At 37.4% G+C, this 15,656-nt stretch overlaps 1 protein-coding gene across 2 annotated transcripts in view; it reads right to left on the bottom strand.

The window, feature by feature from the left end:
* The window catches only part of ADK (adenosine kinase), a 294,428-nt gene that overhangs the window by 13,005 nt on the left and 265,767 nt on the right, over positions 1-15,656 (bottom strand). For both annotated transcript variants that reach the window (XM_054832283.1, XM_054832284.1), the window contains exon 10: positions 5,572-5,658. In XM_054832283.1, coding sequence (XP_054688258.1) covers positions 5,572-5,658 — 87 coding nt within the window. The remainder of the gene's footprint in view (positions 1-5,571; positions 5,659-15,656) is intronic.

Raw genomic sequence — 15,656 nt, 5'->3', positions numbered from 1 at the left:
TTTTTGTTTTAAAGATTCTTGGATTCCTTCCATAAATGGTGGATTCTGCAGAAGAGCTGCATAAGAATTATTATACTGGATTCAATTCTGTTTCCATTTTTATCAATAGTATACCTGTTTAAATCCACCGGCTTCAGTCAAGGTATTCCAAAGTTACACCAGTGTGTTCAGAAAACAGAACCAGACCTTTTTTAAAAAAGATTTCTGAATCAAAGTTTTAATAGTAGAGGAGTAATGATGAGCAAATATTCTGTGCAGTATGGGCTCTTTGCAAATCTCTATTTAGATTTCTTATGCTGTTTTTATAAACATACATGTATGTACATGTATAATACATTCAAAGAATGTTTCACATTAAGGATAATATTTTAACATTTCAATAATGTAGAAGTATACCAAATACTACTTAGCTCTGAAATCAAAGCTGGATGTCATTCTATAGAAAATCATTTGCATCTACCTCATGAAAACAGGCTAAAATTTGAACAATGTGATGACCTTTAGGCAAAATCTTAGGAGTTCAAGGTATTTATCTAATTTGTAGAGGCATTTAGATTAAGATGGAAAAATAATGTTTAGAATTAACCTCTATATTAAAGATGAGGGAATGGCTTTATTGAGCCAGTTTGGCAACAGAAACAGAAACAAAAGGAGGGAAGTATCTCCATTAAGCCCTGTGGTCTCTAAAGAAAAGATAAGGATGCCACGAGGCACACTCACGCAAGGACACGTACAAAAGCTGACAATTCCTCTTTTGTTGCTGTCCCTGTCTTCTATCAGAGTAGCTCTCTGATGGCTGAGACAGTAGCTGGCCATCTCATAAGATTCACGCTAGGTTTCACAAGAGAGAGAACTGCTTATTCTGTAAGCATGTGCACCAAAAAAATTCTGAACGTAGCTTTCAAATGATAGCTAGTAGCTTTATGAGGTTGCTTGGTACATGAAAGCTGCCAATGGGATTTTTAAATTGACAGGTGGTTTAAGCCATTGACCTCCACTTTGATACTAACAGAGGCAAATTGCTATCAGCTCGTATTTGGCACCGTACAATGCTTAATGAAGAGCCCCTTCTATCTCGGGATTTCTTTTCCTTGAGAATGATATAACATCTTTATAGCATGGTGATAAGTAATATACGCTTGCTGTGATCATTCTGTCACTGCTTCATCACACTACTTGAAAATGATTTGTGGTTACATTTCATACTCTAGTACTTTTCTTGCAGCATATGACTAAATCATAGTAGATTACTAAGTCAATATATTTATATTGACAGAACTTGAAGTAACATTGATTTTTACACCTTCTCCTATTCATTTATTATGAACTCCCTACCCAGTTCCACTGAGCAGACAGATTCTAGGGGAGAGATTTTGCAGGGAACAATGGCAGTAACTATCAGAAAAGATGCTTATTGTTTTCATTAGTTACGGTGGCAATGACAAAGGGGAGTCCAGACAGAAGGCAGATCTACTCTGGCTAAAGAGAGCAGGATGGCATAAAGGAAAGCATAAGATAGTAATACTGCCTGTATTTCAATCTGTTTATTGCCATTAAACATGCTTTGATTATCATTACTGCAAAGGTTCAAACTGGGCTCACTAGTAATAAATAAGTGTTAATTTAACGAGTAATAGAATGTTCCTCAAACTCTACAAACGAAGGCTGTAATTCCATTAAGACAACTCTTGTGACATAAGCCATGTCAGCAAAGCTCAAGTGATTTGTCAATGTCATCAGAACCCGGAGGTGGAACTGCAACTTTAATTTATGGGTATTTCAGGGATTTATAACCGAAAATCTGTGGTACCCTTGAAATCCACAAGAGGTGCTAAGATGCTACAAAGTAAATCATGATTGCTTAAACTTCTAAAAGGTAGCAGTGTTACTAGAAAGCAATAAAGGCAGAATTCTGCTAGTATTATATAGAGAAATGTTTTTAGCATAAAGATACTTGCAGCAATTCAAAGACTCAGTTTCTCATTCATGCATTGCACCAGCCTGAGTGGCAGACGACTTGATGCCTGCAGTAAGAGGCATGAAATTCAGAGACATTCCTGGTGCCAACTTAATAAAAACACATTTCAATTGAAGAATGCAGTTTATTTCTTGTTGCTAGCTGTTGGAGTGAGCTAGTTCTCCTTGGAGGCCAGCGGCTTCATGTTCAGAAATGCTGAACTCATGAATCAACTCACAGAGTTACAAGTACCCAGAAACTTTGTGTCTTCAAACTTTTTCACGACTTTAAGGTTTCAAGACCTTCAGTAGTTAGATAGGTTCCAGAAAAAAACCCAAACAACAGATTTTTTATTTTCCACTTTCACATGGAGAAGCACACGAGGAGTGATTTGCCAAGTTGGCATAATTATCGAGAAGGAATTTCCTTACAATCTGTGAGCTATACCTCCGGAAGAGGGTGCCTCCGTGAAAGACCTTTCAAAATATGAGAGAGTCTAACAAACCTGACCTCCCAATGTAAAATAGATCCTGCTTGATGGGGTTAGTTCTCATTATATCCCACATTTCCCTCTCAGCCAAGACATTTGCTCCAACAAAACCACAGTTCACTCATGTTAATATACCAGTCCCAGAGAAGTATCAGAAGCTTTGCCATGGGACTCTTGTTCTCTGCTGTTTGAATAAAGGAACTATGTTTCCCAGAGAGTATATTATAACACTGAGTGCATTTTTGAGTTAAGGGATGAATTTTGAAACATTTTACAACCAGGACACTAAAATGAAAATATTATATGTACTGTTGCCTAGGTAGTAACAACTTGATAAAAACCTCAATCAAAGAAAAAACTAGAAAAACACTGAACAGAATATAACCCTTCCATTATACAAAGTCTGTCAGGACAATAACATTGCATCTGGCTCAATGCTAGAATCAAGAAAAGATACATATGTTGAGTAGTATTACCAACATTACTGCATAGGGCCTTCTGGTAAGGAGACAATAAAGAACTTTTCCTGTTGCAAAAATGTACTTTGAAAACACATGAAAAGTGTGATATAGATAAAATACAGACATTTCCCCCAAATGAAACACAGACCAAATCAAAGCCTATCCAGTCCAGTATCCTATTTCCTACATATGGGAAGGAAAATGAAATGACTCCATGAAGGAGACCACAATATATAAGACTAGAATCAGCTGTGTATCTAGACTGTTATGACTCCCAAATCTCCCATCTGGACTAAACTCAGGAAAATCTGTTCGCTGAGGAGAATAAACCACCAATTTATTATTTATGGAGTGACAGAGGAAAACTAAGATATCTCGGAAGCTAATGGAAGAACCATGGATATTCTAAAGCTCATGTTGCTTTGTGAGTCATAGCAGAGAGAAATATGGTGCAACAAGAACTTAAGCTCACATACCGATGCTCCAGCAAGTGTCTAACCAGGATGAGATTTCAGACAGATTTGTGACTGCTGAGCCAACTTCTATTACAGAGGAAAACCCAGCTGTGGTCCTTTCCTTCTCTGGTATCGAGCAAGTACAATGCCACGCTACCACTGGACTGCCCTGCACTTGTGCTCCATACAAAAAGCATCTGATGCCCCAGTGCTATTTGTGGGCGAATGGAGGAAAATATGTCCATGAACAGTAACATAGGACTTTTCCTAAGATTACCCCAAATACACTAAAGCTTGCTGTATCCAGACACGTTATCTTAACAGACTTAGAATGACAAAGGGGAGTTGATCTTCTAGAAGATGTATTTTCTTTCCCTCCTTTCCAATAGAGTTTAGCATTTTCCACATCATTTTCCCCCAAACTACTGAAATCCCCTGTTTGACACTTGGAGAAAGGAATCTCACAACTGATGCAAGACCAGCCTGACAGGCTGTGTCTGAACTCCTTACACTGCTGCTGGAAGGTAGCAGCTTGGAATAGAGTCTGATGTGGCTTATATCAGCCTGTCTGTGTAGGATGTTCTGAATAATTACCGAAGTCAACATTTTAGCCCTTCTACAGAAAAACAGCAGCTATGGCAGTACCAAGGAAAGGATATAATTTAAAGAGCAAGGGTTATGAGACACCAGGAAGATCTTAAAGCCTGATTATTTAGCTGCAATAGTCTTCCTGCAGCTAAACTAGGAAAGATCAAAAGTAGGATTATTAAAAAAAAAGAACCTGATTTCAAAATGCCTAAAATCTGAAGAACTGAGAATAAATACAACCCAAGATAAACATGTCAGACACATGAAAAGCTGCTTCCTGCTGAGGCAAAGCTTGGATTGTGTCTGCCATATTGCCCACCTGGGCCCTACCCAGTATTACTTTATTTTCAGGATCTGAAAACAAAATAGGCAAGACCTTTTCCCTTTTTCACGACAAGAACAGCAGCTTACTGGTACAGGTGATACACAGAGCACATGTATACAAGGACAAGCCCTTGAAGAAGATCTTATTTATATTACAGTCACTGTTACTGGTTCAAATTTAGTCTTGTTTGTGATTTAGGAACAATAGAGAGTGACAACCATGCACTAAAAGGTGTATGAATAATATGACCTAACATGTTTCCCTCTATTTCTGTCCTTTTTGATTCACGAAAGCACCAAAGCAATGAGTAATAACATTCCTATTTTCAGCCAGATTTAAGCATATACTGAAAAATGTATCATTGGTTTAAGTGATGTATTGAGTAAGGATGGAATTACTCACATGCTTAAGATTAAGCTTATTTTGGATACTTTCTTGAAGTGGGACACAATTCTGAAGCTTTAATTTGGTAACACGCTGCTTGTTATTCCCTTCATAGCTACAAGACTGAGCCCTGCAATTCTATTTATAAAGTCTCTTTGGTAATGTTTCCAGTAAATTTGTGACTAATGGAGCTCCTTACAGCTACTACGTACTGGATATTAGAGGCTTCAGGATGCAATAGTGCATCACAGAACTACATGTATGAAGGTTACAATGAATGACAGAACTTTTGGATTAGATTGGGTTTTGGCTTATATTGAATCATTTTTTAAAACAGGCATAGACATAACATCCTCTTTTTTCCTTAGAGCTTGTGCCAAAAAAAATAGTAAGTTTGCAAATGGATATTAAGCAATGCCAGATATTTTCTGGGTTTGTTTTAACAAATTAACCCTTTGTGTTCTTTTCTGATGTCCAAATAATTGTATTGGAAGCAGATGTTCTACCAAAATTGACATGATCAGAAGATATTATGCTCACTTATTAACATACTGTTTAATATTCACTACAACCTGTTTTAAAGAACAACAATGTGTTAACATTTAAGCCAGGAGGGATTTCTGTACACTGTATAGTACTTGATGCAGCTTGTTTATGCAACAGTCTGACAGATACAATTAATCTCATGAAAACGACCAGAGTACAGCATAATGGCATATTATTTTTAAAGTAATAGAACACACTTTCCCTTTGAAAAATCAGAACTTAATTAAATCATATAACTTCAGGAAGCAGAGAAAAGCTCTGAAAGAATGAAGCTCATTCTGAAGGACAGTTGAATGAAAAAATGGTAGATTTTATACAAAGAGAATAACAGGATAATCTCCAAACAAGAGAAAAGTAAGAAATACCTCCAACAAATGCATCTCCAGCTCCATTGGTATCCACAATTTCACTCTGATCACTCACCAACACAGGGAAAGTAGTCACTTCATTTTCTATAGTGGAATGGGAGAATAAACCATGAGTTACTTGCAAATATGACTTTGAAAAGCACAACAAACAGTGAAAATCAAAACAATTCAAAACTGGAGCTGACCTTTAACACGACAATTTGGATAAAAATAGATTTAGTTTATAATTCTGTCTGTATTTATTGCACAGGGATATGGGAACACATTTGATCAAGCTATTTGTTGTGGACATTTTCATTAATTACTTCCAGCCTCATTTCTTTTCTTTATCTCCAAATATTAAGGGCAAGAGGAAAAAAGTAAATCAGGAGGAACAACATAAACCACCTGGGCATGTGGACAAGACTAAGAAAAATCCATCCTGCCAAAACCAGTGCTTCCTATTAGTTGCAGAGAGGTGATATAGCCTCCAGAATGGCCAGTCCAAGCCTCCAAAAGTTCAACAGAAATTGCTGCACTGCAAAAACCAAAATGCACGTGAACTAACTAAAATAAAGCTGTGAAATTAAAAGCAGGAACTAGTGTAAATCAAAGTGTTCTCAAATTACATCTTTTTAAGAAACACATATATGTAAGAAGCCTTGCAATTTGCCATCTGACTAGATTTGGTTTCAAGATTTCAATGACTTCACCCTCTTCCTTAGTATTTCTTTTTAAAAAAATTATTTTCTTCTCTGCAGCTCCCCGCCCTCTACTGGCACTCATTAAACCTATTGCAATAGGTGGATACTCAGCATCTTCACCTCCAATTCACTGCCACACCACAGTTCAACATAATTACACCACTTAGGTATGATAACTTTAGAGTTCTAGGGTTATAAATTTAATATATGCCACTAATTAATCAGCTATGGCTTTCCAGGTGGTAATGTCATAATGACGTGATAAAAATATAATTACCACCTTGTCACAATACCTTGTTAAAGTGTAAATTACCCCTGTAACAGAGCCAATGGAAGTTCTGCCTCTGGTAGTCAGTATGCATTAAACTGTCTCAGAGCAAACAGATTGTCCTTTGGCAGACAGCAGGAATTAAAAAAAGGGGAGGAGGAAGAAAAGCCTGTCAACCAGTGAAAATGAAAACCATCAGAGCTGTTTTCTTTTAATTTTTGGTAAAAATAGAAATAAAATGGGAACTAGATCCTCCAGTAGCTGAAAGCTGGAGATAAGTAGTTTCTTCACTGTCCAGCAACAGAGCAGATCATAAAAATCTCTCTTACACTGACGTACGCAGTAGCAAACAAGGAAACCTAGTTTGGGAGGCATATAAAGAATTCACAGTCTCAAATCAGGCAAGTCTGTGTATGCTGCAGAGGTACCAGAAGGATCCTGGTTTCTGTGAAATGCAGTGTATCAGCTCTACTGCTCTTCACCATCTGCTACTAAGTGAACCAGGCAGATATAATGATGCTGCCTCCAGAGGGAACTGTTGGCTGGCCCACCAGGAGGGGAGGGGAGGGGAGCATTAGCAACAACCATCCATGAGAGGCAAAGGAAGAAGGATAATGAAAAACATAAGATGAATATTCCAATTAAAGAACAGGTTTCAGTCAGTTCTCAGTGCATCCTACTCTCTATCCTGTTAAGAAAGCTATTTAGAAGCGTGCTTCAATGCTGTGTTGTGCTCTTAAGATAGTCTTCAAGAGCAATGTTTTTTAGTAATTTTAACAGGATTCATTTGAATTGGAAATCAAGAAAGAGAGGTCTTACATTAAACTCTGCCAGAAGAGCAGAGCGTATTCATCCATTTCAGACGAAGGTATATATGATTTGCTCTGCATAATGCTAAAACAATGAACAAAGTGATAACTCCGTTGAAGACACATTGTAATAAACTAACCTGTTTCCTTCCCAAGTGTGCTTGGGCACACGCAGATGTTCTACGTTAAATACACAGTAGACACTTGCATACGCATACAAATGTATGTGTTTGGGCACACAGAGTGAATAATGCACAGACATTATGTTTCAAATGATGTAAATGGGGCTTGGCATCAAATAAGACTCTATTCAAGCAAACTATCACAAATGAAAGTTCTCACCATCATCCTTCTCCTTTCTTTTCCCCCTTTGTCTTGATTCCTTCCCCCAGCCCCATCTAGTACCTGCAGGTGAGTATTGCACTATGAGCTCCTATACTATTCTTTCTGCAGTATACATAAGTAGCTGAATTGGTCTAAAACCCCAAACACATCAAGGTATTCGGCTGGTACAAGAACAATCTTTTTTTTTTCTGATCACAGTTTTCCATCTCTACCTGGCTCATACATTCTGTCTATAACTTTATACACTTTCAAAAGGAGCAATAATGTCATAGTTTGAAGCACTGAAGTTTCAGAAGAAGCCAGCATGGCTTTGGAACACATACTACATTATAAAGATATTGCCATCTGCACACACCCAATAGGCACATGATCTTCCTTTAACCTTAGGAGAACTTCTACTAGCCTAGTAGAGTCTACTAAACCACAGTTAACAATAATACGTATTGAAAGATACAACAAAATAATACTGAGGTGGCAGGTTTTTTCTTTCCTTCAGTATAAATGAAGTCAGTTAGAATTAGAGAGGCCACTAAATTACCTTGCTATGCCTGTGTAATAGCATAAAAAAATGCTAACATCTCTTACTGATCTGTCTTTTGTAACGACTAGGTGAATTAAGATGAAACAGAAGTCTCCATTCTGAATATCCTTGCTTTTGTGACTTTAATGTTGCTTTAACTTCATTTTTGTGTGTGATCTATTATGTTATAAAACTCCCAAATCCGTCATAGCAAACATAGAGACACCTTGGCTAAGTGCACTGGTCATCAGTGGCCTTGTTTTTCAAAGTCAGTTCTGATTTCATTTATCATTCTGAGAGCTTATGAAATAAAGAATAATTACATAAGTGTTTTGAAGTCCAAGTGCTGCTCCTCTGGGCATAAAATCCAGTGTTCTATTTTTAAATGACAAATATCTTCTATGGTAAACACCCTGGGATACAACACATTCCACTTGGATATTATTTCCTGGAAGTCCAGAATTGTGAGTGCAAATTGCAACAAGGTGTCTATAATTAGGGAAGTTTTAGTAACAAGCATTAATGAAATCTAAAATGTTGGGACTCTTGATTCAGCTCTCGATGATTTTACATTAGTGAGGAACTCAACTGTTTTAGAATGATACAGAAATAAAATCAAACATTAATGTGGTGATTTCATAGGCTGAAGACAATATTCACAGATAAATCAAAAGGAATCAACTCACTGGTAAATTTAGTTATTGTTAATTTGTCACATTATGTACATAAAGATGTGAAGTCTACCTTTATTTTCCTCAGGCAAAAATATGCACCAGCATATCTAGCTTAAGATATTTTTGTAGGTAAAACAGTCTGGAGAGATAATAACTGGAGAGCAATATTAACTGTAAAAACGGTGCTCCTTCCATTCTAATCCATTTAAGCTCCCAAATGAACACAAGCCTATTTCATGATGTTAAATGAAACAATCGAACTCTGATGATAGCTGCAAATACTACAGGTCTGTCTTTAAACCAAATTAGAATCACAGACTACACGTCTACTCTTAGTACAGTAATAAACACCAGCAAGCAATCATTACATCTAATTAGGCTGAGTACTTTCCTTAACTGGGTCATTTACCAGTCTCTCTTGCTCTTAAAAGTAGATTAAATGTGTAAACTTACATTTAATTACCTGTAACAGAACTCTTATGGGCAACATGTTGGAGTGTCCTTAATTTTGTATTAAAATAAAATAAAAGGAAGAAGGGAGCTCCAAAATATACACAAAAATGTCTAGCTATTTCCTCAAATAATCTTTTGATCCGTGGGCTGGTAGTGGTAGTACAGATGCTTACAAGATGGAGACACATTCATGTTTCTTTTGTGAGCTTTAACTTGTAAAAAAAGGAACAACTGTGAAACAGAATTGTGTCCCATCTCCTCCCCACCTCCATCCTCTCTAATTTTCTTTAGATCAGGGGCCAAAAACAGATAAAATGAAAGGAGAGGAAAAAAAAAAAAAAAAGAGAGACAGGAAGAACGTGACAGAACATAGAAACCTGAACTCAAAACCTGTAAATGTCTCTGGGCAGCTACAAGGTAAGAAGTAAATGAAAAAAGTATTTGGAAGAAGCCCGTGGCAGTCAGGATGATTCTGAGCTCTTGCCTCTCTCCAGAAGGTAAAACCCAGAAGCCTATAGGCTCTAAGTCTCTGCACCTTCATCAGCACATTAATACATCTTTAAAAAATCATTAGTATAACAGCACTTTCCCCTGTTTTTTCTACAGTAAAAAATGCTGTTGTTGCTGTACTTCACACAAAGATACTACACTTGATACCATAAATCAGATAGATACCGCAATTCACCCACCGTATCAGCACAGCACTGTCCAAAGTTATCAGGCAACGTGGGGCAGGGCACTGTGCACTGAACCCCCGGTTAGAAATCCTTAAGACTTCCAGTGATGCTGTATTTCAAACCCAGCAGTGTTGATTCAACCTGTCATTTCTAAGCAAACAGAATGAGATCCTGCATTTTCAGGCTGGGACTTTCAGATAGCTGTACTGGATGAACACTCCAGGCCCCCTGGCACTTTCTGTGGGCACGGTAAGTTTGCCTTGTTTTGCATGCCAACATCTCCTCTCTCCATCTAGTTCTGTGCATTGTTTGGGCTAGTGCTGTAGCTATGTGGGGCTTGTCAGAAAAATAAGGAATTTATTTGTGCAAGTCAATGGAGTTAAATAGTGTGAGACGCAAGTCAGCCACATGCTTTGGGATCTTTCTAATAAAGTATTTTAATAATACGCAACAAATGATGCTGTATTCTAATGAATTCAACATGTAGCCAAGGAAACTTTATAGCTAGTGATGTAGAAGAAGTTAAGCCTTTAATGCTATAATAAACAATGTTACCCCATACAAATCATAGAGTAGTTGTCATTTATAATGCATTTATGTCTATGGTATTATACAATTAATACAAATATTAATTTGTTTCCATAATAAAAGACCCAAGTAGCGCAATCAGGCTAAAATTCTCTTTGCAGCTTGCTAAGCAAAACTAAGTCCATATAGCTGTGTTGGCCAGGACGCAAAGTACTGTCCCTGTTTCCCTCAGTAGAAACAGAGAAGGAGTATGATGCCACAGACTTTGAATCTTCTGTGGCTCTACTCATGGCCCTATAGATATCTGTAGGGGAAATGACAGTGTGCAGGCCCCATTTTCCCTCTCTCCTAGGGGGTAAAGTTAATCCAAACATGTTCAATGAGACTTGTCTTCCCTTTGTAGCTCTCCTCAGACATACACATTGTCCCATTATCTAGTCAAGAGTGTTTTTATTCAGAAGTCATATTCATAGCATCTCACTAAAGGGTGATTTATAGGATTAGAGCTAATAGGGGAAAGAAGGTTCCTACAGAGGAACTCGTACACTCATATACATTGACTATTAGCCATGATGTAAAATTAAACACTATTTTTGCACCCAGTATATATCCTCTGAACCTATGCCTGATTCAGTCTGTACTCCTCTTAATTCAACACTGCTCCTTTGAAATAACTCTTGATTTATACCAGCATGAGATCAGGCTCAGAACTCTGTATCTAGTTACAACAATTGTAAAAAATGTAACAGCATCAACTAATGACTCGTGAATATCTTCTATAGGCCCAAATGTGTTTATGGAAGATGTTGGAGAGCCACTTAAACATCAGTATTTTCTATATCATCACCGCCAGTGCCATGAGTTGAAGCTCTGTTTCTCATATTAAATAATTCTTTGTTTGCACAAGTAAACAAAACACTATGACTGTATGTAAAAGATGGGGAAGCAAGAGGTCAACAGAAAATACTAGTGTTACTTCAGTTTGGTGCTAATATAACATTTTAAAAATACATATATACACGCATACATATATGGAAAAACTGCCCTAAAGAACAAGCCGCTGAATTTTTCTGGCATGTGTCACAATGTTTAAGGTTTAGAACGGCAATGAACTCTGTTGAAAAAGCCTTTCTGAGCACACAAGAGTATTGCCATTTGCCCGCTAGGCACAGATTTCAGAGGGAGCTGAAACTGCGTCCACTGAACTGCCAGAAAACGCACTCCTCTAACTCAGCATGGCTGCTGAAGACATAAGGTAGTGTTCAGAGTGGAATTCTTTTCCTGTGATCTCTGTCCGGACCAGGAAGGGGGTTGAGGACTCAGGAAAGGCAAAAGGTGTGAAGTCATAAGCACCAAAAGTAAGAAAAGCTTCTGCAGATGTTTCACTGATACAACACAATGACTGTCTTGGAATTACTATGAAGAGCTCAGATCAAAATCAGTCCTGAAGACAGAAGAGATGGGTTACAATAATGGTATGATCCTAGTCTCTGTCGAGAGCATGCTCTACTGCAGTGAGCCTAGCCACACCAGTGAAAGCATAGCGTGACACGAAACCAGATCTGGCCTTGGATATTAACAAATATAAATATATCTTCCTGCACTGTAAATCCTACACGTATTGGTTTGGTCACCGTATATCTTATTTGATTCTTCCATGTAAAAAACCCAAGCTAACCCCTCAAAAACCTATTCTTTTTTGAGTTGTATACAAGAATGGGAAATACACACAAATCTCTTTCTATCGGTAAATAGGTAGCTCAAGAATTGAAAACACACACAAATGATGACGGTTGGAATGTCAATGTCTAATGTAAAGAATACATCACATACATACGTCCAAGTTACACTGACACATATGTTCTAGCTCACACATGCTCTTCAACCTTCTGAAACTTGGCTATGAGGACTGTGCAAAAATGAAGCATCTCTCAGCTCAGAAAGCAGACCGAGCACCTCACTTACTGTTTGTGCTGACCCCCACACTAGCAGGAATGCATGTATATTTGTACTCCATTTCGTGGTATTCTACAGACGTATCTTAAACCACTGCATAGCTGGACCGTCAAAACACTGTCCTACAGGAGAATTTTCTGACAAATATCAACTTATAATCAGGTCAAAGCAATTCCTACCCAAAAGCTTATCAGGGCATTGGCTAAAAAAAACCAAACCCCAAAAAACCCAAACAAAAACAAACAAGAAAAACACATTATAATTTGATTTCGAGCAGGACAAAAACTGTATTACGCCTCACATTTTTTATACGTTAAGCATATTGCCGTAGCGGGGCAAACGCACCTGTCAAAACTTGCAAGCTTTCTTAGCTACACCTCAGTTTCAGAGAGGTGAACACAGAAATCACATCATTTAAATAAATGCCATGTTACATGACAGCTTTGTTTATGGTACATGATAATCTGAGAAGCATAGGTCGTCAGTGGAGGCAGAAATGGGCCCAAGGCACTTCTATTTTACTTGAGCATCAGTAAGACTGAAAAGAGAAGGAGTGAGCATTAGGTCACTACAGAGCAGATCTGAAGGAGCTTTTTCTTCTGGGAGAATTTATATTTAGCTTCATAAATAAAATCAGTCCATCGGAATGAAAGAGACAGCCTTCCCTAGAAACATTACTAAAAATAAGTTAATGTATATACCTATTTCTTCTTTTAAAAAAATAATTAATTTGATACTAGTTGGACATTGCTGAGGTAGATATACCATAGAAATTCCACAGCATTGCCTTGAAATATTCAAATTACATGTAGAAATTTTAATTTTTCATCCTTTTAACTCAGAGCTCAGCTCAAGAACTTTTATAATTATCTTTTTCTTCTCGTGCTGTATTTCTATATTCTGTGTTGCCTTTAATTAAGATCTCCCTAGACTACTTATTTACTTTTGAAGAATGAAACATGCTTGCTAAATGAATTTTCTCAGGCTTTTGCAGGTTTTAAATCTATTAGAAGATGTCACTGCAGTGGAGGCTGAAATTTGTTCTAATCTCAACGGGAAAACATTCTGCTCTTAAAATGCCAGTTAAACACAGAGCAACTCCAGTGTTTTCAATGGAATTCTTTAAGTGTTATGCCAGTCTAGAAAAACAATTTGGCCCAAAATGGAGTAGTTTATTTCTCCCCTACATTAGTTGCAAACAATTTCTTAGATGATTAAATACCCCAAACTATGATCTCTGTAATATCACTTAATCAGTTTAAAAGTATTACCTAATCATTGCTGTAAGCAGGATGGTCAATCTACTACCTTTTAAAATAATGTCACATACACTGTAATGTAAATTATACAACCCTGAATTTATAGAATTATTGACTACATAGTGAATTAAATTCTTTTGGATACAGCTATTACAATTGCAGTTTTGACAAACAGTTTCCAGCAAGAGCTCTTGAATCGTATGTTTGTGTAAGAAGCCCTTTAAAGCCCAGCAGTAGCATATAGGCACTCACAAAGGTAACACAACAGGCTTTGCAGTGCGTGCACTGTCATTTCAAGTACACCCCAACGCTGTATAAACAGGCTGCTTGACAAAACCAAAATAACTAACCTAGCAGACAAATTAAATATTTCCAGCCTCTATCTCTGCGGAACCTTGTCAAACTCCTACCATCACCTGTCACTCTCAGTTACTTTTCTTTAAAGTTTTATTTCTGTAGTATTAAATTGCTGAATCATTCAGTTTTGAGTTATTTCAACCTAAAAACCAAAACATCAATCTTCTTTTTAGAAGCAATAAAACATTTTAAAATTAATCAAACTTTAGTTGGTACTTATAGCCAAGTTCAACTTGTGATCTTTTAAAACTAATTCGTATTCTCGTACTGTCAAGGTGACCACCAAGATACGTATTAGAAGAAGAAGAAGAAAAAAAAAGGGTTTCTGCTCTGAAGAGTTTCCAGTCTGAAAAGCAAGGCTGGTAAGCAAGTAAATACATATGTATAAATAAAATGTGGACACTCTACTGATATAATTAAGTTATGAAAAGTTATGAAGAAAGGCAAGAAGCAGATATTGCTTTAAAAAACAGATAGATATGCAGGAAAAAATCTGGTTAGCCTACAGAGTGAGATCATTTGAACTGTAACTTAAAAATGTGGGAAAAAAATTGGAAAATGCTTGTTACTTGTTCCTTTTAGAACCATTTCAGTATAAAACATATACTTAATGGTTATTTAGACATACTGCCTGCTTTTTTGCCATCTTTTCCTAAAGGAAATAAACCCAGATTAAAAAAAAAAAAATAAATAAGACTTTCAATTTGACACTTTTGAAGATAAACTTTCCTTTTTTTATGGAAACAAAATTAACTTCTGTAACTCTCAACTTGCCAAATTTATACTTGTACCAAGCTTTCTTTGCTGCTTACTGTCTTCATTCACCCTGTCCCCCCATCCTTCTCTGTTGCCTCTTGATTCCTACTGATTACAGAAATGACTGAGGTGTCTGCTGGTGACCCAGAGGCTGATTGTAGACAATGATCCTAGCGGAATTTGGGTTTTTATGCCAACAAAAACTTAGAAGGCTTCATTCTTTTTCCACATAAATACAAATCTGATCCGATTGCTACTCGGCGGCAGCAGAGGCGGGAGCCGAGGGTGCCAGGAAGGAAGCAAGCTGCTTGGGAGCAGACCAACGTCTGGAGCAGGTTTTTCTGCTGAATGCACTTGTCAAACTCGACCTTTGAGCCTGTATTGTTTTGCTCATCGAGTCTCTTATTTCCTTTTTCTGAATTTATTCTTAAATGCCTGTACATTTTGCACGTTCAGGCTGAAATCGGAAGAGTGGTGTTTTCCTCCTGCAGCTCTAACCTTTTATGAGTAGGCCTCCAGTTCCCTGTTAACCAAAACCAGGGAATCCACCAGTGCTCCCAGTCTCCAAGGAGAGGGGAGGGCTGTCACTCCCCACCGATTTATCTGACTCCAGCGAAGGCTGTGCTCCAAGCCTTGCTGATCCCTACCGGTTTGGCTTGGCCTTGAAGAACCAAACCTCATTTCTCTTTATCATCAATTTCTGACATATATTAATTTCTGTATTCATTTCCCTAAGCCATTTGAGATCACAGCTTCACATGTTCTCATCTTCTAGACCAGTGTAGTGACTACTGCAG

Source organism: Grus americana, chromosome 7, assembly GCF_028858705.1.
Source record: "Grus americana isolate bGruAme1 chromosome 7, bGruAme1.mat, whole genome shotgun sequence".
NCBI lineage: Eukaryota > Metazoa > Chordata > Aves > Gruiformes > Gruidae > Grus > Grus americana.
Note: the sequence above shows the minus strand (reverse complement) of the source record. Positions and strands in the feature narration are given on the sequence as shown.